The 23,849-nt window shown below is 42.3% G+C and overlaps 1 protein-coding gene and 1 long non-coding RNA gene across 3 annotated transcripts; both read left to right on the plus strand.

The window, feature by feature from the left end:
• The first annotated feature begins 13,353 nt into the window (after positions 1-13,353).
• Positions 13,354-18,319, plus strand: LOC147865179 (uncharacterized). Of its 2 annotated transcripts, none has more exons than XM_087317944.1 (6): positions 13,354-13,526; positions 16,394-16,470; positions 16,554-16,599; positions 16,698-16,758; positions 16,889-16,961; positions 17,552-18,319. In XM_087317944.1, exons 1-6 carry the CDS (start codon positions 13,424-13,426, stop codon positions 18,095-18,097), a joined length of 906 nt encoding a protein of 301 aa, XP_087174070.1. In that variant the 5' UTR covers positions 13,354-13,423; the 3' UTR covers positions 18,098-18,319. The 2 variants fall into 2 exon arrangements, with proteins under 2 accessions (XP_087174070.1, XP_087174071.1); XM_087317945.1 differs by having other exon boundaries at positions 13,391-13,526; positions 16,348-16,470.
• A 1,689-nt stretch (positions 18,320-20,008) lies between these two features.
• LOC147865180 (uncharacterized) lies at positions 20,009-21,017 on the plus strand. Its single transcript, XR_015529621.1, has 2 exons — positions 20,009-20,471; positions 20,578-21,017. It is a non-coding gene; the product is annotated as an uncharacterized LOC147865180 (long non-coding RNA).
• Positions 21,018-23,849: the final 2,832 nt, after the last annotated feature.

Genomic DNA, 23,849 nt, shown 5'->3' on the forward strand with positions numbered 1-23,849 from the left:
CTAGAAGACGAGATATTGAACATCAACGGGCATGAGCGACCATGTGTGGTCCTCACCCAGGACTGAAACACGAATACCAACAGGCGTGAGAGACCATGTGCGGTCCTCGTCGGGAACTAGAACACGAACACCAACGGGCATGAGAGACCATGTCGGTCCTTGTCAAGAGTTGGAACATGACTACCAACGGGCGTGAGCGACCATGTGTGGTCCTCACCGGGAACTGGAACATGAACAGCAGTAGGCATGAGCGACCATGTCGGTCCTCGCCGAGATCTGGAACACAAACAATAGTTGGAGTGAGCGACCATGTGCGGTCCTCACCGGAGACTGGAACACGAATACCAACGGGCATGATCGACCATGCAGCCCTCACCAAGAATTGGAACACAAACTGACGTGAGCGACCATGTGTGGCCCTCATCGGGAACTAGAACGTGAACGACCATGTGCGGTCCTCATCGAAAACACGAACGGGCATGAGTGACCATGCGACCCTCACCGAGATTTGGAACACAAACGGGCATCAGCGATCATGCGGCCCTCACCGAGAACTGAACACGAATGGCCGTGAGCGACCATGAGGCCCTCACCAAGAACTGAACACGAATGGGCATGAGCGACCATGTGGCCCTCACCAAGAACTGGAACACGAATGGACATGAGCGACCATGTGTGGCCCTCATCAGGAACTGGAACGTCAGCAACCATGTGCGGTCCTCATCAAAAACACAAACGGACGTGAGTGACCATGCAACCCTCACCAAGATCTGGAACACGAACGGACGCGAGTGACCATGTGGCCCCCACGGAGAACTGAACACGAATGGAAGTGAGCGATCATGCGGCCCTCACTGAGAATTGGAACAACAACGGGCGAAGGGTGCAAGTGAAGCGGTCGACTCGACCTCTTCTATTATGAGAGGGTAAATAGTCGAGGTTGACCAAAGACACGGCACAAATGGTAGCGCTAGCGAGAAACCCATGCGATCCCCACCAGGAATGTGAGTGGTTGTGGACCCCACCGAAACTAGAAGGTGAGCGATCGAAATCAATCCTCGCCGATAGAAAGTGGTGCGAGACTTGAACTATAACGAAAATGCAGTGCAACCGAGCAATGATCCAATCCCCACCAGGAAAGTGAGCGGTTGTGACCCCCACCGGAACTGGGAAGGTGAGAGATGGAAAACACTCCTCACCAAAACTATGATGCAAAATGATACCTAAAAATGATGACAACGATGGTTGGGCGAAGAGGTGCTGAAAATGATGATGTTGAAGACAAGGATGTTGATGACGATAACTCCGGAAACAAGGATGGTGATGATGGTAACTCTAGAAGCAAAGGTGATGACAAAGACGGGTGTTGCTCCCAATTGGAAGGTGTAAAAAGCAACATGTGGAAGCAAGTATGAAGACCGAACAGAAGGAAGGAAACTCAGGTTTAATGGAGAGCTTGAGCCTACACGGTATACGCGAGAGAGACAGAGAGAGTGAGAGAGAAGACACAAAAAACTATATTCAACAATAATACTCAGTCTGTACATAAGACGTGCTCAATGAACACTTTTATACAAGTCCTAGAAGGACTAACCGAAGTATTGACAGTACTTCAATGCTCATCAAGACCTCCTACACTAACTCCCAAATATATTCCTCACGGAATATCTTTCCTAACGACCTCCGGTTTACGCACTCGGCCTAACCGATCGGTCCCAACCGATCCGGTCCTCGGCTTCTTCAGCCGATCCGGCCGATGTTGAGCTTGTCTCTCAACACTCCCCCTCAAGCTCAACTCGAGGCTCTTCGGGATCCTCAGGCTCACAGCTCCGGTTCCTTCTGGCTTCACGCCTCGCTCGCACTCCTCGACCTGTTCGACTCCGCGCGCTTCGACCCTTCCGGTCGGCTTGTCTGCTCACGTGGCCCTTATCAGCTCTTCTGTTGTTGCAGTGTTGACGCTTCTCCTGCTGCCTTTTCTTCCGCTTGGCCCTCAGTTGATTCAACGTATCTGAATCAAACATCCAAACCGACTCGGCTACCTCCGATCGGTTTTCGCTCTCGTCCGAGTTGGTTGTCTCCAACTCGTCTTCGGTCTTCTCGCCTTCGATGGCGTCATCTTCCCCATGCGTGGTTGGCTTCGGCTCTCTCCTTCGGTTGCTCCCCTTCTGTCTGCTTCCGAACTTTTCCGCGGGTCCGCCCTCGGCTTCTTCAGCCGATCCGATGTCGAACTTGTCAACCGACTCGGTGTCGCGGTGTCTGCTCCTTTCCTGGTGCCTTGCTTGGACTGTTCTCCCCCTCAAGTTCGGCACGTCAAGGTGATGCAATCCGAGCGCACCTGAGAATTGCCGCAACTTGTCCAGACCAAGAGGCTTGGTGAAAATGTCGGCAGCCTGCCGATCCGTCGGAACGTACTGAAGTTCGACTTCACCGGAAAGGACACGCTCACGGACGAAATGGTAGTGCACCTCAATGTGCTTGGTCCGTGCGTGGAAAACGGGGTTCTTCGCGAGCTGGATGCTGTTGAGGTTGTCGCAGTAGATCATCATCGGATCGCACACCTCCACCTGCAGGGCCTTAAGTAGCCGCTTCAACCATATGGCTTCGCATGTCGCAACAGCCGCTCCTTGGTACTCAGCTTCGGTGCTCGACAGTGCAACTGTCGGCTGCTTCTTACTGCTCCACGCGATCGCGGCACTCCCGAGGGAGAACGCGTATCCAGACGTGGATCGGCGATCGGCGGCGTTGCCAGCCCAATCAGCATCGGTGTAGCTGACTAACTGCGCGGCTGCACCGATCCGATATAGCAGTCCGCGGTCCTTAGTGCCGCTTACGTACCGCAGTACGCGTTGCGCACACTGAAGGTGCTCCTCGGTAGGTCGCGCCATGAACTGACTGATCACTCCGACCGGATAACTGAGGTCGGGTCGGGTGATGGTCAAGTATATGAGGCTTCCGACAATTTGTTAGGAACCTCGTCGGGTCGCATACCTTTCCCGTATCGGGACGAAGCTTGACGGTTCTGTCCAGAGGAGTCGAGACGGACTTACAGTCGGCCATCCCGAATTTGAAGAGCATACTTAGCACATAATGACATTGGCTGATCAATATGCCTTCGGGGGTACGGATCACTTCGATCCTGAGGAAGTAATGAAGGTCCCCCAGATCCTTCATGTCGAACGATGCCGCAAGCTGGAGCTTCACGCGGTCGATTTCACCTAGGTCGGCGCCGGTGATGACCAAGTCATCAACATACAATAAAATACTAACCGGTCTAAGTCGACCTTTCCGGATGAATAGGGAAGAGTCCGATTTTGACGTAACGAAGCCCAACTGACGCAGTTGTTGCGTGATCTTCGCGTTCCAAGCATGCGGGGCTTGCTTCAGTCCGTAAAGGGACTTCTTCAGTCGGCATATTGCCGAGGAGTTCGTTCCAGAGTGAAATCCGGGGGGTTGTACCATGTACACCTGTTCCTCAAGGTCACCTTGCAGGAACGCATTCTTTACATCCATCTGATGTAGGTGCCACCCCTTGGCCGCGGCTACTGCGAGCAAAACACGGACGGTCGTCATTTTCACGACCGCCGCAAACGTCTCATCGTAGTCGATGTCGTGTTTCTATGCGTAGCCCTTTGCCACTAGCCGAGCCTTGTACCGGTTGACCGAGCCATCGGTGTTGTACTTGACTTTGTACACCCATCTACACCCGATCAGCTTCACACCCTTCGGTGCGTCAACCAGGTCCCAGGTCTCATTCTCCGCCAATGCGTGCATCTCTTCCTCCATCACGGCGCGCCAATTCGCGTCTTTAGCCGCTTCTGCGTAGCTCTCCGGCTCACGCACTTCCGCTACACGGGTCATGTACGCATAATGATGCGCCATGTACTCGTTGTATCCGAACCGCAAAACAGGATTCTTCTGGCGGGTAAATCGGCGTAATCTCACATCAGCCGATGTCGAGGCCTTCTCGGTCGACGCGGTCTTCATCTTTAAAGACCCGTCACCAGTTCCCTCGGAGTCAGACTCGCGTCGGTCTGACTCGTTCCTTTCCATGCCGGAATCCGACACCTTCTTCTTCCCTTTCTCTTTGCGCATAAGCCGTCTCCTCGGCTTCCTGCGCGGGGAATGCACGGCCGAGTCTCCACTACTCGCCGGCTTTTCTTCGGACTGGTCGTACCGATTCAGTCGTCCAATCGGTCCACTTAACCGGAGTGAAATCGGACTCTCTTTGCGGGTCTCGATTTCGGGCTCATCCGGAGGCATCTCGGCCTCGCTGACCTCATCGTCAGAGCTCGTATTGGAGTCGAGGTTCGTAGTCGGGGGCAGGTACTAGGACGCGGACTCGTCAAACACAACGTCGCGGCTGACACGCGCTTGTTTGGTGCGAGGGTTATAACACTTATAACCCTTCTGCTCGTCCGAGTAACAGACCAAGATGCATTTCTTAGCCTTTGCGTCCAGCTTCCTCCTTTTCTCCTTCGGTATATGCACATACGCAATGCTACCGAACACCCTCAAGTGTCGCAAGTTCGGCTTCGTTCCGAAATATAGCTCGTGCGCCGACACTTTGTCTCCAATCCAGTTCCGGATGTATACCGCAGTCCTTACCGCCTCGGCCCAGTAGAACTTGGGCAAGCTCTTCTCCTCCAGCATTGCCCGTGCCGCTTCCACAACTGACCGATTCTTTCTCTCGGCCACGCCGTTCTGTTCTAGCGTGTGTCTACAACTAAATTCGCGGCGAATTCCCAGTTGTTGTAGGTAACCGTTAAATTGACCGGAAAAGTACTCTTTCCCGCCATCCGACCGCAAGCACTTGATCTTTCGTCCTGTTTCGGCTTCCACGAACCCTTTGAGGTCCCAGAAATAGTCGAAGACTTTGCTCTTCCTCTCAATGAGGTAGATCCACGTGTGCCGCATGTGGTCGTCAATGAAGGAGACGAAATATCGGCTCCCGCCAAGACTAACGTTTTGTGTCGGTCCCCATACATCAGAGTGTATAAGGTCGAGCTTATTCTAGCTCCGGTTCCGCTCGTTGGGGAAAGGAAGTCGGTGTTGCTTCCTGAGCTGGCAAGCTTCACAAACTTGGGCAATCCGAACACTACCTATTTCGATTGCAGATCTTGAAGCCGTTGGTGGTTGACGTGGCCTATCCGCTTGTGCCACAAGTCGATGTCCGACTCGGTCTTTTGTCCCTTCGCGAACATTGCGGTGCCGCCGTCAGTGGAGTCGAGGATGAACATCCTCCCGTCTCTGCGCCCTTGCGCAATCACATGGCCTTCTTCCTCAATGAAGCACCCGAGGTGTGTAAACCGAACCTCCATCCCTTGGTCGACGATCTGTCCGACCGAGACCAAGTTCTTCGTGATTGTCGGAACGTGCAGCACGTTCATGAGTTTCCCTTTCTGCCCGACATGGCTAAGGGGAACTTCTCCGACATTTGCGATCGGATGCGGAGTGTCGTCTCCAGTTGCGTCTACTCCAGGTTGTATCGGTTTTTCAAGGTACGAGAACCACTCCTTATGGCTCGTCATGTGGTTTGACGCACCGGAGTCTACGTACCACACCTCGTCCGATCTCGGGGTGCTCTATTTCATTGAGTTTGCTTCGTGTCTCGTCACGAAGACAGACCCTTCTCCAACTCTCCCAGAGTCTTGGGCGTAGTGTGATCGCTGCCAATTTCCCTTGTCAGTATGTCCGGAGCTGTTTCCGGAACCGGTTCTCTCAGTACTCACTTTCCCTGTGGCCTTTCTTGCCACAGTACCAGCACTTGGCGATGGCCTTCCCTTGCCAGTTCTCATCGCTTCGACTCCCCCTGTTTCCGGAGGGTCCGGAGTTGCTGTCGGCATCACTTCGGTGCCATCTTCCTTGATCTCGTCGGCCGCTTCCATTGCGTACCGACTCGCCTCGTCCGCCACGACCACGGGGCCTTTCTCCTCTACCAGGAGCATCGACTGTAAGTCGAAAAAGGACGGCGTATTCTCTCGGGTACACACAGCCGATCGGAACGCTCCGAACTTCGACGCCAAACCTCCGAGACAGATCTGGACCATCTCGTTCTCCTCGATGTTCACCTCTATGGAGGCGAGGGAGTCGCAAATATCCTTGATCTTCGAGGTATAGTCCGCCACCGACAAGTCGCGTTGTCGTAGGTTGCTCAACTCCTGTCAGAGCTGAAGCTTCCTAGCTATGGTGCTCGCGGCGAAAATCTTCTTCAGATTTTCCCACGCACCCTTCGGCGTCTTTGCATCCCGAACATAGCTCAATAGCTGTTCGCCCACACACGACGCGAAGCAATACAATACCCTGCTCGCTGATTGCTCCCACGACGGGAAGTCTCTGTGTGTCGATTCGGGTGCCGCGTCATTAGCTCCTTCGACATAACTCCAGTAGCCGTGCCCGAGCAGGTACTGGTGCATCTTGTAGGACCAAGACGCGTAGTTGGTTCTGTCGAGCTTCTCTGTTGGAAGCGAGCTGGCCATGCCTCTATCCATCGTTCTTCTTGTTCTTCTACGTCAAGCTGTGTCGGCTGCAGAGAGGTTCTCAACCCTCGTGCTCTGATACCATGTAAAAAGCAACGTGCGGAAGCAAGTATGAAGACCGAACAGAAGGAAGGAAACTCAGGTTTAATGGAGAGCTTCAGCCTACACGGTATACGCGGGAGAGACAGAGAGAGTGAGAGAGAAGACACAAAAAACTATATTCAACAATAATACTCAGTCTGCACATAAGACGTGCTCAGTGAACACTTTTATACAAGTCCTAGAAGGACTAACCGAAGTACTTACAGTACTTCAATGCTCATCAAGACCTCCTACACTAACTCCCAAATATATTCCTCACGGAATATCTTTCCTAACGACCTCCCGGTTTACGCACTCGGCCTAACCGATCGGTCCCAACCGATCCGGTCCTCGGCTTCTTCAGCCGATCCGGCCGATGTTGAGCTTGTCTCTCAATAGAAGGGATTCAAATTGTCACAGACACACCAAGCGCAGACTAGGATGGAGCACAGATGATGGGGCTACGAGCGATGGATGAACTTGGAGCTAGATGTGACGAGGCTAGGAACTCTAGATGTTGTGAGCGACATGAGAGCATGAGGACAAAGAGATAGAAGTGACAAGGCTAGAAACGAGACAAAGATAAAGATAAATGAGACAATACCGGGCGAAACGAGAATACTAGATTGATGTGTCAATGACTAGTGTTGAATCCCTTCAAAGGGTCCAAGGATATTACAAGTATTTATACAATTTCCAAGATTGAATATCTCGAGAATATACTCGAGAATATACCCATTTACAATATACCACAGAATAATTCTAGAATATATTAACGACTAGAATATTCTTGAATGTACTATACATTAGACTCTACAATATATACAAGTTCACAATCGAATTTGGATAGTTCACAAAAGTTTTCATATGGTTAACACAACACAACGTACTATGTGTGTTAAAAGTCAAAGGTTCGGGTCTAGAATGTGACACCATGCAAGAATAACTCGGAGCTCTTGGGAAGAACAAAACTTGGGAGATTGTGTCACTACCACCAGGAAAGAAGGCGGTTGGGTGCAAATGGGTGCTTACAATAAAACAGACCCCAAAGGGAAAAATAGATCGATAAAGCACAATTGGTGGGTAAGGGATATAGTCTGACATATGGTGTTGATTACAATGAGACTTTTGCAACTATAGCGAAGATGAGCACTGTTAGAATGCTTATTTCCTTAGCAGTGAATAAGGATTCGAAATTACATCAGTTAGATGTAAAAAATGCATTCCTTCATGGAGAGTTGATGGAGGAAGTGTACATGGATATCCCCTCAGGTTTTGGTACAATTCAAATTGTAGGTAACGTTTGTAGACTAAGGAAGTCACTTTATGGACTAATTAAAAGCAATCTCCTCGAGCCTAGTTCGACAAGTTAAGAATGTTAGGAATATGTCCATCCTATGGGAGGAGCTAACTGTTCGGTTGAGTAAGAGCCGACAGTCGAAGACCAGGAGTAGCCAACTAGTCGGGTTGAGAGCCGACTGTTCGAACCAACAGTTGAAGACAAGGAGGAGCCGATTGTTCGAACCGATAGTCGAAGACAAGGGGTAGCCGACTGATCGGTGTTTATCCTAGGCTGGACTAGCCACAAACACATGGTGTCCTTCCGGAACACTTCACCAAACGGTGGTTAAGGGAATGATGTTATCCGACACAAATCTGATTGTAATCGGACTGATTCCGGATACATTCCAGATTCGTAATAAGCAACTATTTTATTAAAACACACGTAAGATAGAGAATGAAAGCACATCACGACAAATAGACAAGGGACACAATAATCTTAAATCAAAACTCGAACTTGTATTTCTTTGGCTATTCATTACATCGATTCCCGAATCCTTTTATAGACATCCGGTTAGAAATACAAAATGTTGCCTTACCAACTACCAGATCGGTACAACTATTCCGGATCCGTCCATTCCTATAATATTCCTAATTACTAGTTAATCTAATTATCATATCCGACTCGTCCCTTTTCACATATATTCCTCCGGATCAGACTCCGGCCAACAATCGGGTTGAGAGAGGATAGTTGATGACAAGGAGGAGTCGACATGGAGATTCAACAATATATATGTGATCCAAGTCGAAGACACAAACGACTCATCGGGCCGACCAGATGGTCGATGACAAGGTCGACTAGTCGGGCCGACTGGACAGTCAACACTGGAATCGGCTAGTCGAATCAACTAGTCAACCAGTTAGCTAATTAGCGATTGTTTTTATTATATAACAGTAATAACATACATATTTGTAAATAGCCCATAAAGTGTATAAGTATAAATACACTTAGGACAAACACATGATGTAGAATAGAAAGTGTAGAACTTAGTGAAGTGTTGTAGTGTAAGTTTAGTGAGAGTGCATGAGAGAAAGTGGCGACGGAGTTCAACGAACTTGCCAAGAACCCTAAGTGGCTATCCGCTGAGATTCAGAGAAGTGTTGTAACCGTTTTCTGAATAGTGGATCTCTATTCTTGTGGTTTTCCCCATTTAGGGTTTCCACGTAAAATTGTGTATCTTGTTCATTTTTTGTTGTTTCTATTCCGAGTTGTGTATTTCTGCATATCTTTCTCACAGATATTTGATTTAGCTCCTTCAAAGAAGGGCTATGGTGGGTATAGGATACCAACAAACGAATGCATACCATACAATGTTTTTTCGACAACACAAGGAGCATACTACATTACTTGCTATGTATGTGGATGATATAATTATCATGGGTAACAATGAAGGAGAAATTGCCCAACTGAAGGTGCAATTGGGTAAAGAGTTTGAGGTAAAAGATTTAGGATTGCTACGATACTTTCTTGGAATTGAGGTAGCTCGTGGAGCAGAAGGAGTTGTTCTATCTCAACGAAAATATGTATTAGATCTTCTCACAGAAACTGGAATGTTGGGTTGTAGGCTCGTAGCTTCTCCAATCAACCAAAAGATCAAGCTAACTAAACTTGAGGAGAGAAAGTTGATAGTGAAAGGTATCAAAGATGGGTAGGTTGGCTGATTTATTTGACTCACACCTGTCCAGATATTTCATTTGCAGTAAGTGTGGTAAGTCGCAAATTACATGCATGATCCGATGAAAGATCATATGGATATAGTATACCATATTCTGAGATATCTCAAAGGTGCCCCGGGGAAGGGATTGATATTTAGAAAACATGGTCATTTTAACATTGAGGGCTATTATGATTTTGATTGGGCCAATTGTGTTGATGATAGGAAATCCACATCAGGATACTACATGTTTGTTGGGGGTAATCTGGTCTCTGGAAGAGTAAGAAACAGTCAGTAATAGCAAGGTCAACAGTCGAAGCACAGTATAGAGCTATTGTTGTAGGAGTTGCGAAGATGTTATGGCTAAGAACTCTCCTAGTAAAACCAAAGGTGAATCAAGAAAATCAGATGATGTTGTGGTGTGACAATAAGTCAACAATCAGTATTGCCAACAATCCGGTACAACATGATAGGACCAAGCACATCAAAATCAACACATTCTTTATCAAGGAGAAGCTTGATAATGGAATATTAAAATTGCGTCATGTTTTTATTGGACATCAAGTAGCAGATTGTCTTACAACGGGACTTGGGCCAGTAAGTCTTACTAGATTGTGTGACAAGATGGGCTTAGTGAATATTTTTTCGCCCATCTTGATGGGGAGCATGATTAAAAGTTATAATTGTTAGTTAGCTCCAACAGCTAGTTAGCCCAACGGCCAGATCTTGGCCTTTATAAAGAGGAACTTTCTCCTCATGTAAATATGAGTGATCCATGTATTTTCTCCCTCATGTATGTGCCTTCTCATTTTTCTATTCAAAGATCTTGGAAAGATTCAACATGTCAGAAGCAAAGTCAGTCGGTTTTGTGTTGCTGACAAACTACAAGTTGAATGCCAAGAAATGCCCCAAAGGGGAGAAGGAAAAGGCCGAGATGAGGAAAGTACCATATGCCTCGGTCGTCGGCAGTTTAATGTATGTTATGGTTTGGACGAGTCCAGACATAGCATTTGTTGTAAGAGTAGTAAGCCGATACATGAGTAATCCAGGAAAAGAACACTAGGCAGCAATCAAGTGGATACTCATGTACTTGAAAGGCACCTCGGGGTTGTGCCTCAGGTATGGTGTCAGAAAACCTATGATCGAAGGGTTTACCAACTCAGACATATCAGGGGATGTAGACTCAAGCTGATCCACATCTGGTTATGTGATGACCTATGCAGGGGGAGCAGTGTCGTGGCAGTCAAGATTGCAGAAGTATGTGGCCTTTTCGACCATAGAGTATATGGCCGCGGTAGAAGCCGGCAAGGAGCTTATATGGATGAGAAATTTTCTCAGTGAGTTGGGAATAAAGCAAAGAGAATTCTTACTTCATTGTGTCAGAGTGCCATACACCTAGCCAAGAACATTGTGTATCACTCTTGAACCAAACACATATAGAGGAGATATCACTAGTTGTGAGATAAAGTGGATGAAGGAGAGTTTACCATTGTGAAGATCCATACTAACAATAATGGATTTGACATACTCACGAAGAACCTACCTATGGACAGACTCAAGGCCTGTCGACAAAAGACCGAAATGATCAACTCCTCCCCATACTAGGAGTGAAAGGGGGAGTATGTTAGAAATATGTCCCTCCAATGAGAGGAGCCGACTTGTGAGGCCAAGGAGGGGACCGACAATCGAAGACAAGGAATAACCGACTAATCGGGCCAAGGAGGAGCAGAGAGTCGATGATGAAGAAAGAGTCGACATGGAGAGTCGACAAAACAAGGAAATAGATAATGCATGTTGAAGACAAGACTGACTAGTCAAGCCAATCAGATAGTCGATATAGGAGTCGGCTAGTCGAATTGATTAGTTGACTGATTAACAGAGTACTATTATTATTGATAATAGTAATAACATCTATATTTGTAAATAGCCCATATTGTGTATTAGTATAAATAAACCTAGGGCAAACATACTGAGATGTAGAAACGTGAGAGCAATTGAGTGAGCGGCGTCATAGTTGTGTGAGACTAGACGCCAAGAGCCATGCGTGGCTGATACACTCTTTACCAAGAGAGTGTTGTAACCCATTCATCCTTGTATGTCTCTGTTATAGTAGTGATTCTCTATTGCCCGTGGTTTTCCCCTTGTTTAGGGTTTCCACATAAAATACTGTGTACTGTGTGTTTTGTTGTTTTTCTATTTCGTATCTTCATTTCAGTCTATCTTTCGTGTGCATTCGTGGTCCATTTCTCTTCAATCATTCTATACTTTGCAGTAAGTTAGGCATGGTGGTGTTTATTTCTTTTGTAATGAAAGCCATTATTTATGAGAAAAGAGAGAGAGGGAGAGATAGATGGATGGATGGATGGGTAGATTATATTATCATCTTCGAGGTCAAATATAACCTATGAGACCAAAAAAATTACATTTCACGTGATACGTGTCAAAGTGAGTAGTCGCGACTCTCGATGTTCAAGAACTTTACCCATGAATGTTGCAATGGAGAGTGCACATTGTGACTGTGAGAGAAATTCGTGCAAGGATTGGGCTTGGTCGACGATGTGTTGAAAGCATGGTCGAATATTATTAAAGGCAGAGACAGAGACAGGAGAAAGAGAGAGAGAGAGAGAGAGTCTTGAACTTTAAAAAATTGTCTTGAATTTGACATGTGATCCTAGAGAGAGAGAGAGAGATAAATAGATAGATAGATTATATTATCGTTTTCGGAGGTCAAATATGACCTATGAGACCCCATGCAACATTTTACAATGGATTTGGTCATGGCATTCCATGCCAATTTATTCACAATAACCACACTATTAGGTTTATGGGGTAGATCTTCTACGAGAGAATTCCTAAATAACTATTATCCATACATACTAGGAGGGATGGGGGTATTAATCTGCGCCTTGGCATTCATTCATAGTGCCCCCAATTTAGTCAATAAATGGTGGGGCTGATTCAGGTCGGAGGGTGGTCCCCAAGTGTGACATACATAACGGAAGGTGGAAGGAAGTATGCAATGAACGGAATACATGTCCCGGCCATCCACTCTAGAAAGACTCGTATTCCATCATATACATACATGCATGTATATATACATTTTATACATACATGCATGCACTCACATATTGGGCATTCTCTAGGTTGTTGACTTTCATTTGTATACATTCCATTGCACCTTCACATCACCATCCTTTTTTTGAGTCAGGGTGTATAAGAACTATTTTATGTATTCATTGGTGATCCTTTGCTTCAAAAACAATTATAATTTATTTCTCCCCATGACAAACAAAAATTCCATGAAGTGATCCTTCCTCCTTCCTCTCATTATTATACCCTTTCATTACAAAGATCTCTTCTCTCTCTCTCTCTCTCTCTCTCTCTCTCTCTCTCTCTCTCTCTCATACACACACACACACCCATTGCATTGCATTCCAAATTATTGCATAATAACTTCTCTAATCACAACCTTACCTTAAGGAAACATATTCTTCCCTTCTCTATGAAGCCTCCATTGATCTGAACAAATTTAACATAACCACTTTACTTGTGCGTTAATTACCAGAAAATCAGAGGAAAAAGGTCGAATCAATTCTTGAGCTCTTTATCATATGACCCAATCTTTCTCCTTGCAATCATTAATTGAATTGAAATTCCGTTTTTTTTTTCTGTTTGCTTTGTCTCATTGATCGATTTGGAGACAATATGAAGAAAGAGTCAAGAATTGGGTCATTTTGTAATGACTGGATTTAGTCATGGATTGGAGAGAGAGAGAGAGAGAGAGAGAGAGCATAAGATGAGCAATAAAGGTGATATGTGATTTTGCAGAGAGGTAATCAAAGATCAGAGAATGAAAGTAACTTAGGAAGGATGAAAGAGACGACAATATCAAGGCAGAGGCAGAGGCTGAGATGGACAGCAGAGCTCCATGAACGCTTTGTGAAGGCAGTTGGGCAGCTCGGAGGATCTGACAGTAAGACGAACACACACACACACACACACACACATATATGTATATATATATATAAGTTTCTGTTTTCACACTTAATCCATGCATGCTTCACATATTTTGAGAGATGGTCATGGTCATGGTCATGATTATGATGATTATGATGATTATGATGTGATTATAATGATAATGATGATGATGGCTTTTTAACAAGATCAATCAAACATTGGCTGCTTGCTCTAGTTCACTTTGAGATCTGTCGTCCATCCTGATCCGGATCTCTAAAACTTTGCCAGGAAAATAAATCTCGACGTATAAACATCCATTATTAGTATACCAATGCCTAATGCCCATTAGTCGTGTGCCATATTATCGATCGAAGCCGCATGATTTCATGCATTGAAAGGAAACTTGGCCTCTAAGCGAACCAAGGTTCCATGAATGCCCTTGATTATGTCGTCATTTGTGTGTGAGCCTAATCTATCCCCATATCACAAAACCATGTATGATCGATCTCTTATTGACCTTCGTTCTTGCTTTTTGGGTTTTTATTTGGCAATCTATGTAAGTATGTAAGGAGTCTAATGTTCCACGAGAGAAGTTTCAATCTCCCTTCTAGTGTTTTCAACTACATGGTTGTCATAGGATGTTGCTCACTAGTAATATAACTTTACAATAGACAAACAATATGGATTAAAGCTACATAGTTAACCAATGGTGTGGTTGCAATGTAGGAGAGAAGTTAATTTCATCTTTTGTTTCTATGGAAAAAGAGAAGAAAAAAGACAGAAATTATTAACTACAACAAGAGCTATTGTGCATGTTTTAGATTAACATGTGTTGTGGTTATGGAGATTTCATTCTCTTTTGTCCTACATAGCATTGTATTAATTACTCAAAGAATAAATTATTACAATTGACTCAAAGATAGGTGACTTTGGGATCTCCATCGAGATCATATAGATTTACAAAGTTGCGTCCCAAAAGACCAATACTAATGGTGAATATGATGCCTTAGGAATTTGGATTTCCTCTAAAAATAACAAGATCAGTGTGTATGCACGTCATTTTTAACAAGTTAGTGAATTCCATATCACTATATTTTGATACTTCACTCTCAATCACATATGACATTCGGTATCACTACATTTTCACTATTACATATGCCTACACAAATTCCTGTCAATATGGATGTGCACAATGTTCATTAGTAAAACTCTTTGGCATCAAGAGTCATTTATCAACTCCACACATTGTAAGGAAATGTTTCACGTTGGTTCAACTGGTTATGTTTTGATATCTGAGGATGAACAAAAATAGTTCTAATTTCTAATCACTTTGCTTATGCTTCATGTACTTTGAAAACATTGATCGAGTTGAGTTTACATAAATGGAAATGTCTCATGCCTATTATAAGAGTCAACATTTGTTGATGTGTTGAATACAAACAAAGCCTGAGGTACCATGTGACTTAAGCATCACAAGATAATTCCGACAAAAAAATCCAAAATGGTTTAGGTGGTAGCAGTTTAAAAGAATTGGATTTGCCTATAAAAAATTTGGAAGCCTCTATAATATATATGAGCTTGTGATAAGTCTATACAAATATATTGGTAGGGCCAACTTCTAATGGTTGCAAGGTCACATCATTGTTTATGTCAGTTATAAAAAGGTGATTGTCTATACAAATATATTTTATAGGGTCAAACTATTTTTGTTTTTTTTTTGAGGATGTTAGAACTTAGAATCCTAACCCTATTTTCTTGATTCTTATATAAGAGGAGATTAGGTGTATTGAGATTTATTTCCAAGCTCCTTTATTGTTTGTTATGACTTATGAGGGCATAAAGATATGTTTCCATGATAAGAGTATCCTTTTAAGACTCTTCAAATGTCAAGCCTTACTTAAGTGTCGCTTATAAGGGTTTTTTATGCCATTCTACTCCAAAAAAGAGAGTTTAAAGCCCACATATAGTTTAAAGAGAGTAGTGAAGAGTCATTTTTGAAGGTGCCATATTATTTAGAGCATTATTTTACACGAGATGGCTTCAGCCATTCATGTTACAACCGTAGATTGACACATACATGATATTCGTAATATTCGTAACTTACATCATTGCACCTTAGCACTATACAGGTTATTCTACTCAAGATTTAAACATCTTTACTTCCATTAAATTGTATTTGATAGGTCTATTTAGATAATAAGGTCAATTGTCCTTTTTAAGGGTGTTGCTCTAATTAACGTCATTCTTATGAGGGAGGTGTCTTAAGAATTTGTTCCTTTTTTAACTAGGTCTTTTGGTATACCATCGAGACCTTGACATATTACCAATCATGTATCAATAATACAATGTGCAACTCATTAGAGTCACACCTTGAGATATTAACAATCAAGTGCTACCATGCTCTTTAACTTGTTAAATTTGTTTTGCTTGAGGAATTAGTTAGATTGATCAATTAAATGTACATAATTGACGGTGAAGCCAAAGTAAAGAATTTGCTTTGTGTTGGTATTAAAAAGGCTATACCATGCATGTATCAATCAACGTGTGCAAACCCTGACCAATTAGACAATTAGAGACCTTCTAGGTGCTTCATGAAGGATATTCAAGAGTTGTTAGATAGAGTTTAATTGTTATGACTAGGCTTATCCTTGTTGCATTGGTGTTAATATCTTACTACTAGGTCAAGAAGCGTGCAAAATGATCCGGCTCGTAGATTTACCTAACTAGCAATAGTATGGTCACGTCATCCATATAAAATGGTCGGTAAAGGCAAAAGAAATTTCGTGTAGTTTGTATTACATGGATACATGTGTGTTTCTTTTCTACATGTTGTGTAGGTTTATATCATACTAGGTCTCTATTCACTAATTAATATTTGGGTAGGAGCTACACCAAAAGGCATACTCAAAGTAATGGCAATACAAGGCTTGACGATCTACCATGTGAAGAGTCATTTGCAGGTTTGTTTTTATCATGATGTTCGGAATCTTTCTTAAATTTGATACGTCTAATTGCTTATCCTCATTACTCATGCTTTTCTTAGAAATTCCGACTTGCAAATTATATGCATAATCCAAACTTTCAAGATGGTATGTGCATCCAAATTACCATGTTTCACATTGAAATTAATATTATGATATTGGTGACAAGATTCATTCACTCATTATCTTATTGGTTGGAATGATAGCGAGCAAATTTGATAAAAAAAAGGGCTTGGAAATTGTTACGAAAACCAATGATGAAACTTTGTGAGTTACTTTTGATGTATATGTATGTATGTATGTACGTACGTATGTATTTATGTATGTACAAATGTATGCATGTGTGTGTGTGCATGTGAACATGAATGAATATTCATCTACGTATTAAATTTTGCAGGGATAATATGCACTTAAATGAAACTCTCCGAGTGCATATGGAAGTACAAAGAAGATTGCAAGATCAACTTGAGGTGTGTGTATTAACCTCAATGCAATAAGGCTAAGTTATAACATGCATGCATAATTTCATATATACATGTAACATAACATTTCCTCGATGGAATGGTAATTAGTCAATATTATAGCGATTTTTATGACTTTTATATCATGTTTACCCTAAATATGTGATGTAGGGAATACATGGTTGCATAAATATAAATTGTGCATGGTTGATAGTATGCATTGTTATGTGCACATGTAACCTTGATTGTGTGATGTCAACGTTAGAGTTACATATAGTCATGTTTGCATGTGGATGAACGTGTGCAAGCAACAATATGGACAAACTACTAGGATATTGACACTAAACTTGGGTAAATTTAAAGATATTAATGCAAAGCTAGCTATCATATCATGGAGTATTACATTGGGTGGTCAATTGCTATGTTTATTTGTTAAATTTGTTGAAGCAAAATTATTTAAGCCAATCACCTTATTTTGAAAGATCCTAACCTCGAACACAAACCAAGCACATACATAGTACATGGTTATCATATTAATAATACTAATAAAAGATGATGATTCTACAACCAACTTTCACAATAAGAGTTTTGTTCCACAGGTACAAAGGCAATTACAATTAAGAATAGATGCTCAAGGAAGGTATGTACACAAGATAATAGAAGAGCAAGAGGAGATCAATCACGTGAAGGCGAATTTTGAAGAGGAGAGGAATAATAAGGCATCGTCCATTAGTCCATTCAAGACAACATCAAAACTTTCATCAGGTTCTAGATACATAGATGAGGAGGGAACACCACTTTGTGGGTTTAACCATACATCCCCTGAATCTTCCCACACTTTCAACAATGTCGATAGTGCATCGTTAGTCTCAACTACAACTACATTTTCTGACGTCAGTTGTGATTACCAACTTCCCCATATGTATCATGAACCATTGTATCTAATGCAAATCAATGAATCTCAAGATCAATCTACAAGACCACAATCCTTCAATATGAGTCACAATTGCTTGAAGATAGAGAATACATATGTAGATTATGGTCAAATGACCTCGATTCTTCACGACCCGTTGAATAATGACATTTGGCATAATGATGGCTTCTATCACCATGATGATATGCACCACATGCATCAAATATCTTGATGCTCTTCATTTGTAACTTAATTGTGTACAAATCATACAAATTTATGGCAGGAATGTTTTAACTTTCAAATTTTATTTGATCAACCTCAACAAGCACAAGTGCATACCTTACAAGTATAAGTATTATAGTGGTGATTTCAAACTTGTATCAAAAGTTATGCGATGATTAGAAGAAACTTGTAAATTCAATGACAAGTAATATTATCCAAGTTTTTATTCTCTCCATATATAAGCACACACCATCATGTAATATATTAGAACATGAGTGAGTGGCTCTCCATTCATAGATTCTTTCATCAAGGTGACTTTCAAATTGAGCGAATGTGCTTCATTTCAAAATTCCTTAAGTTGAAATGTTTTTTAACCTTCATTTGTTGTCTTTTGGGTAACTTTTAATTCTCTTCATTACCATTAAAATCCTCTAATGGAGCCAAATATTGATGGACATAGAAAGGAGAAAAAGATTTCTTACGTTAAATGCATGCAATTGTGTGTGTCTGTCTTTAATATTGGTAAGCTTTGGACCTATACTTAGAATAGATTTTGATTGCACGAAATTGTTGTTTCAAACTATCAAACAAAAACCAAAAAAACATTTCGGAATCAACTATGCATATTTTTTTGTGTGGGAATTTTCATCTATTCTTGACACCTGTCAATAACTATTCGTAGCTGGCTAGCACAACGACACAACATGAGGTTTGGTGAAAGGATGGTAAGGGACTTGAGTACCATGTAGGCATTCTTGCCTTTCTTTATGTTGTCTTTGGCACAAGAGGTTTTACAATACCAACGAGGCTGATCTTCATGAGGAGTTGAAATACGAGGGAGCAAGCAAAGATGTGATGGGTCAAGTGATCTCTGACACAGTCGGACAAGGCCCAACTGACCGACTGTTTGTTCCTGTAGTTTAGTAGCAAGCGGTTACAGTAGCAATGATGCCGATCTTCACGAGGAGTCGAAATCCGGGGGAGCAAGCAAAGGTGTGGTGGGTCAAGTGATCTTTGAGATAGTCCGACAAGGTTCGACCAACCAGCCGTTTGTTCTTGCAGTTTTGTAGGCCTTTTGACTCTCCACTTTCTTCTTCTTCTTCTTCTAAAGTAAGTTAATTCTTTTTTGACTCAGTTTTGTTTTAGTGGTCCTTCTTGACTCAACTTATTATTGCTTTTGCTTCAAAAAACTTTCCTTTTTCTTTGTTGTCTGTTACCCTTCATCTCTTTTGCCTTCTTAATTCGGACCAGACTTTGCCCTTCCTTTCATTTCTCGTCGTATAGGAAAAATATTTTTTTCCTTTCACGAAACAATCCATTTCTCTGCAAAAGCTCTAAGAAAAAAAAGAACCCTGAGGAAAACCCTCTATGGCATCGGAAGATATTACCAAGCAAATTCAAAGAGAAGGAGAAGAAGATGAAGAACGACAAAGAGTTGGGTTCTACTCCGACTCAGCCCTTATAGTAGGCATAGCTAAGCTTCTATGGATCTACACATTTTCGCTAGGAATCGGAGCCCTTCTCATCACTCTAGGATTCACAATCCGAATGATCATCTTATGGAAGATCACTGTGTACACCAAATGTCTATCTCCACTAGATCTATCCATAGTTGTCGGATCGGACATCGGTGTGATCTCGGCAGTCGGTCTTTTGATCCTCCTTGTACCTCAAATGATCATAACATGGACCACGGCTCTCATTTTCGATTTCATATTCGATAGGAAGCTTCATCGAGGCCAAGCGATTATCGAAAATGGTAAGAAATTGGCTCGAGAGATCTCATTCACTACTATAAGAAATGCTCTCAAAGGAGGAGAAATCGCGGGTATAGTTGCTTCAGTGGCTACGCTGATCGGGTTAACTTTGCTTAGATCACGCATTGGAGTTGAATCCTCTGGAAATTCTGGTTATGATTCATGACAAATGCTCAAAAAGAAGAAGAGAAATGGGTACTCTGGTTAGGCTTAACCACACTTTGATCACATGTCAAGGCGAATCTTCAAGTAATTCTAGTTCGTTCCCTTGATTTGTATTGTGATTCATGAGGAATGTTCTCAAGAAAAGAGAAATAGTTAGTTTGATGGCTACCTTGGTACTCTAGTAATACTTAGGTTAAGCTTAACTCTATTTAGATGGTATGTCAGAGGTGGACTTTTGGGTAGGTCTTCTATGTTTTCTTGATTTGTGTCATAGAGGATGCACTCGAAGAATGAGAAATCTTTGATTGCATTGGTTTTTGAGTTACAAATACTGACTTTACAATATTGAGATTCCGAGTTTGCTCCTGAAACAAAATGGCTCTACAATATTGATATTGACATGAACATAACATGGAGAAGACTGAAACTGGGAACTCCTTTTGCACAAAGATGGATCTTCAGGTATTTCTATTTTCCTTTTCTTTGATGTGTATTCTGAACAAATGAATTGTGAGTGATAATTATCTATTCACAAAATCCTGGTGTGAATATGGATTGTGGTGTGCAGACGCAAGAATCTGCGGGGATAACACATGGCATTTCAATGTATTTGGAAGTAGTGTTTGGGACAAAAGGAGCCCCTACATTGTTCGAATATTCGAACTTGCGAATCAGAGAAATGTAAATGAAAGAATCACTGATTCAAGGTATTTTTAATGGGAACACAAACCCAGGAACGCACAATATGTGTATATATAAATGCAGATTATGTATTTGTGAGATATCTATCATGCCACCATTCCAAGGGAGGTGAACACAGTTGTGATATACATAGAAGCCTATATGTAGACGACGACAATGTGTGTGTGTGTGTGTAAAGAAATAATAGATCTCAAAACACATGTTACATGTAGATTCTTGGTCTATGTATGAATTGCATGTGATGTATATGTATGGGATTGCAGTTATGTCAGAGTTGTGACAAATTTTCGAAGGATCGTCTATCAATCATAGTGCAAAATTGAGTGTGTTTTATTTTCTTCTTTGTTGAAATGTTTTGTTGGACTGCACATTGGAGCATCATCATGTAGGCTAGTGGCATAGGAATCTAAGATAAATTGGACAGTCAATATTGTGGGGCATTAAATTTATCTCTTCCATAAAATCAACCTTTGCAAAACAAAGAATCCCTTACATGCATTGTGTTTCAACCAAGAAAAGTAGTTGCTATCACAATGATGAAAGCTTATATCCATTGTTACAAGCATGTAATTACATGTAATGCATGATAGTCGTTTTGTTGATCTGAGTTCCTATGGATGAAAATAATCATAAGCCATAAGTATGATAAAATTATATAAATCGGCTTATCTTAATGGTTTGTACTTTGTACTTGATATATAAGGTTATGGTTTTGAGATTCACCAATGTTAGTTGATGATATTTGAACTTGTTTTTATATTGTGAAGTAATTGCTTCACGACACCCACCCCTCTGAACTTGCACATTGGTTGTGTGGAGTTCATTCAAAACTTCTTCTTATTCTTTTAGTTCTCCTTGTTCATAAAATTCGGGCTCTAGTGACTCTCTTTTAAAAAAATTTAATCCTTTTTTCTACTATTGAGGTACCAATTTCTGTCTCGTCTAGTTCAATGAGGAAATATGTAGCATTATTTGCTATTTTCCTAACTTCATAAGGTCCAAATCATCTTTTGGCGAACTTGCGATTAGTATTGTGTTGATTAACCACCGCTATTGTCATATACTAATGCCTAGTTTCCCTCTTGCACCTTTCTTGGCCATATTCTTTTTATTTTATCAAATCGATCCTTATTCTTGGTTTTAACTTCTTTCCATATACTAGTTGCTTTTTCTATGTCTTCTCTCTTGGATTCAATTTGTCGAAATCCGAGTGCCAAGTAAATCCTCCCTCATTTTCTACTCCCAAGGAAATACAACCCATGTAACTATCTTTTCTTCAATTTTGGCATTCTCGGCTTCTGTCATGTTATCCGTTTTGTAGGCATATATCCAGTAACAATGTTGTGAGTTGTCCTATTAGCCCATAATGCATAGGGTAATAATTTTGGCCAATCACCAACCCGTGCTTTACATGCCTTTGTTAAAGCTTTGATTATTCACATCTTAGGGTGTGAACACAGTCTAGGGATATTTACTATGTAACATAACTAATGTGTCATAAGACTTAACTTTTATGACACACAATTAGTAGGTAGTTAAAGTTCCCTCCTCTTTCTCAAGGGGTAGTTGTAGTAAGAGAATATGGAGAGAAGGTGACTATATAAGCACCTTCTCCTCTCCTTTGTAGTCGTTGGTTTTTGTTTTTCTTGTGAACATAGTTTTCTTGTTTTTTTGTCTATCTTTGTCGACTCTCTTGCTCTCTCTCTCTCTCTCTCTCACACACACACACACACACACATCTTCATTTCCCTTGCACAGAATCATACACTTGATTCTTTATATGGTATTACAACGATTGGTATTCTGATCCAACCCATCCACTTCAAGTTGGTGATCAAGAAAAACCGGCTCATCAGATAGAGAAGAAGAAGAACGACTTCAATCTAGTCGACCATCATGAACACTCAAATCGGAAGCTCTCTCCCCAATGAAAACTGGATAGAAATAACTTTGCATCTTGGGAATACAAGATGCACCAATACCTTGTCGGCCAAGGTTATTGGAGTTACATTGAAGGAGTACAAGAAACAAAACCCAACCCAACACACGTCGACTACTCAACATGGGACCAAGCAGCAAGTTGTGTGTTGTATTGCTTTACATAATGTGTTCACGACCACATGCGGCCAAGATGCCGAAGGAGGCGTGGGAGAATCTCAAAAAGATTTTCACACCAAACACGACCACACAAAAACTTCAACTCTGTCAAGAGTTGAAGGGCATCCAACAGAGGGATACATCGATCAAAAGCTATACCTTGAAGATTAAGGAGTTGTGTAACTCCCTCAACTCGATCAATGTTAACATAGACGACAATGAAATGGTGCAAATATGCCTTAGGGGCCTAGCACCCCATTTTGGTGCAATAAGGTCAACCTTCTTCACAAGGGAGAATATTCCCTCCTTCGATCTCTAGTCTATGCTACTGGTTGAAGAAAATCATGTCCAATCAAGGGGAAATGCAATGGAAGGACACATGCTCTATTTGAATTCGGACAGAGAAAGGGGACACGACCGTGGAAGAAGAGGCCAATTAGGCCAAGGCCGAACCAATCAAGGGCCATCACATGAGCACAACTTCTACTACTGGCAAGACAACACAAACACGCGAGGAATGTTTAGTAGAAGGGGGAGCCACCATGACGGACCAAGTTGACGAAACAATTTGTCGAGTGCAGATATTGTGGCGAATTTGGCCACTATGAGGGGGAGTGTCGGAAGAAGAAGAGTGAATCAGCCTTCACATGCCGACAACTCACCAACCATGCCTCTAATTCCGACGACGATGATCATGGTGGAATGTTCGTGATCCGACATAGACAAAACTCTATGTTGGCCTCTTGTCTGACCACTACGTACAATTCAGAAGACATTTGGTTTGTCGACTGAGACACCTCAAACTATATGACGTCTCATCCAGAATGGTTTTGGGACCTAAGAGAGCCGGATCCACCTGGCTATGTTGAGATTCGAGATGACACCACATATCCGATACGACATGATGGCAATGTCCCATTCGGCAAAGAGGGCAACTAGACGTACATTGAAAACTTCTTGCATGTTCCAACCATAACGAAGAATTTGGTCTTAGTCAGCCAAATTGTAGAGCAAGGGATGCAGGTTTGCTTCAACCATGCA

Source organism: Azolla caroliniana, unplaced genomic scaffold (genome assembly GCF_043228905.1).
Source record: "Azolla caroliniana isolate FFs.n. ecotype wild unplaced genomic scaffold, voAzoCaro1.0.p SCAF_4, whole genome shotgun sequence".
NCBI classification, from domain to species: Eukaryota; Viridiplantae; Streptophyta; class Polypodiopsida; order Salviniales; family Salviniaceae; genus Azolla; species Azolla caroliniana.

Bases quoted from the DNA above. Each gene is read 5' to 3' on its own strand.
- LOC147865179 (XM_087317944.1), top strand. From the start codon at position 13,424: ATGAAAGAGACGACAATATCAAGGCAGAGGCAGAGGCTGAGATGGACA. The intron at 16,471-16,553 runs GTTTGTTTTTAT...TGCTTTTCTTAG, and splicing joins ATGTGAAGAGTCATTTGCAG to AAATTCCGACTTGCAAATTA. The intron at 16,962-17,551 runs GTGTGTGTATTA...TTTGTTCCACAG, and splicing joins GATTGCAAGATCAACTTGAG to GTACAAAGGCAATTACAATT.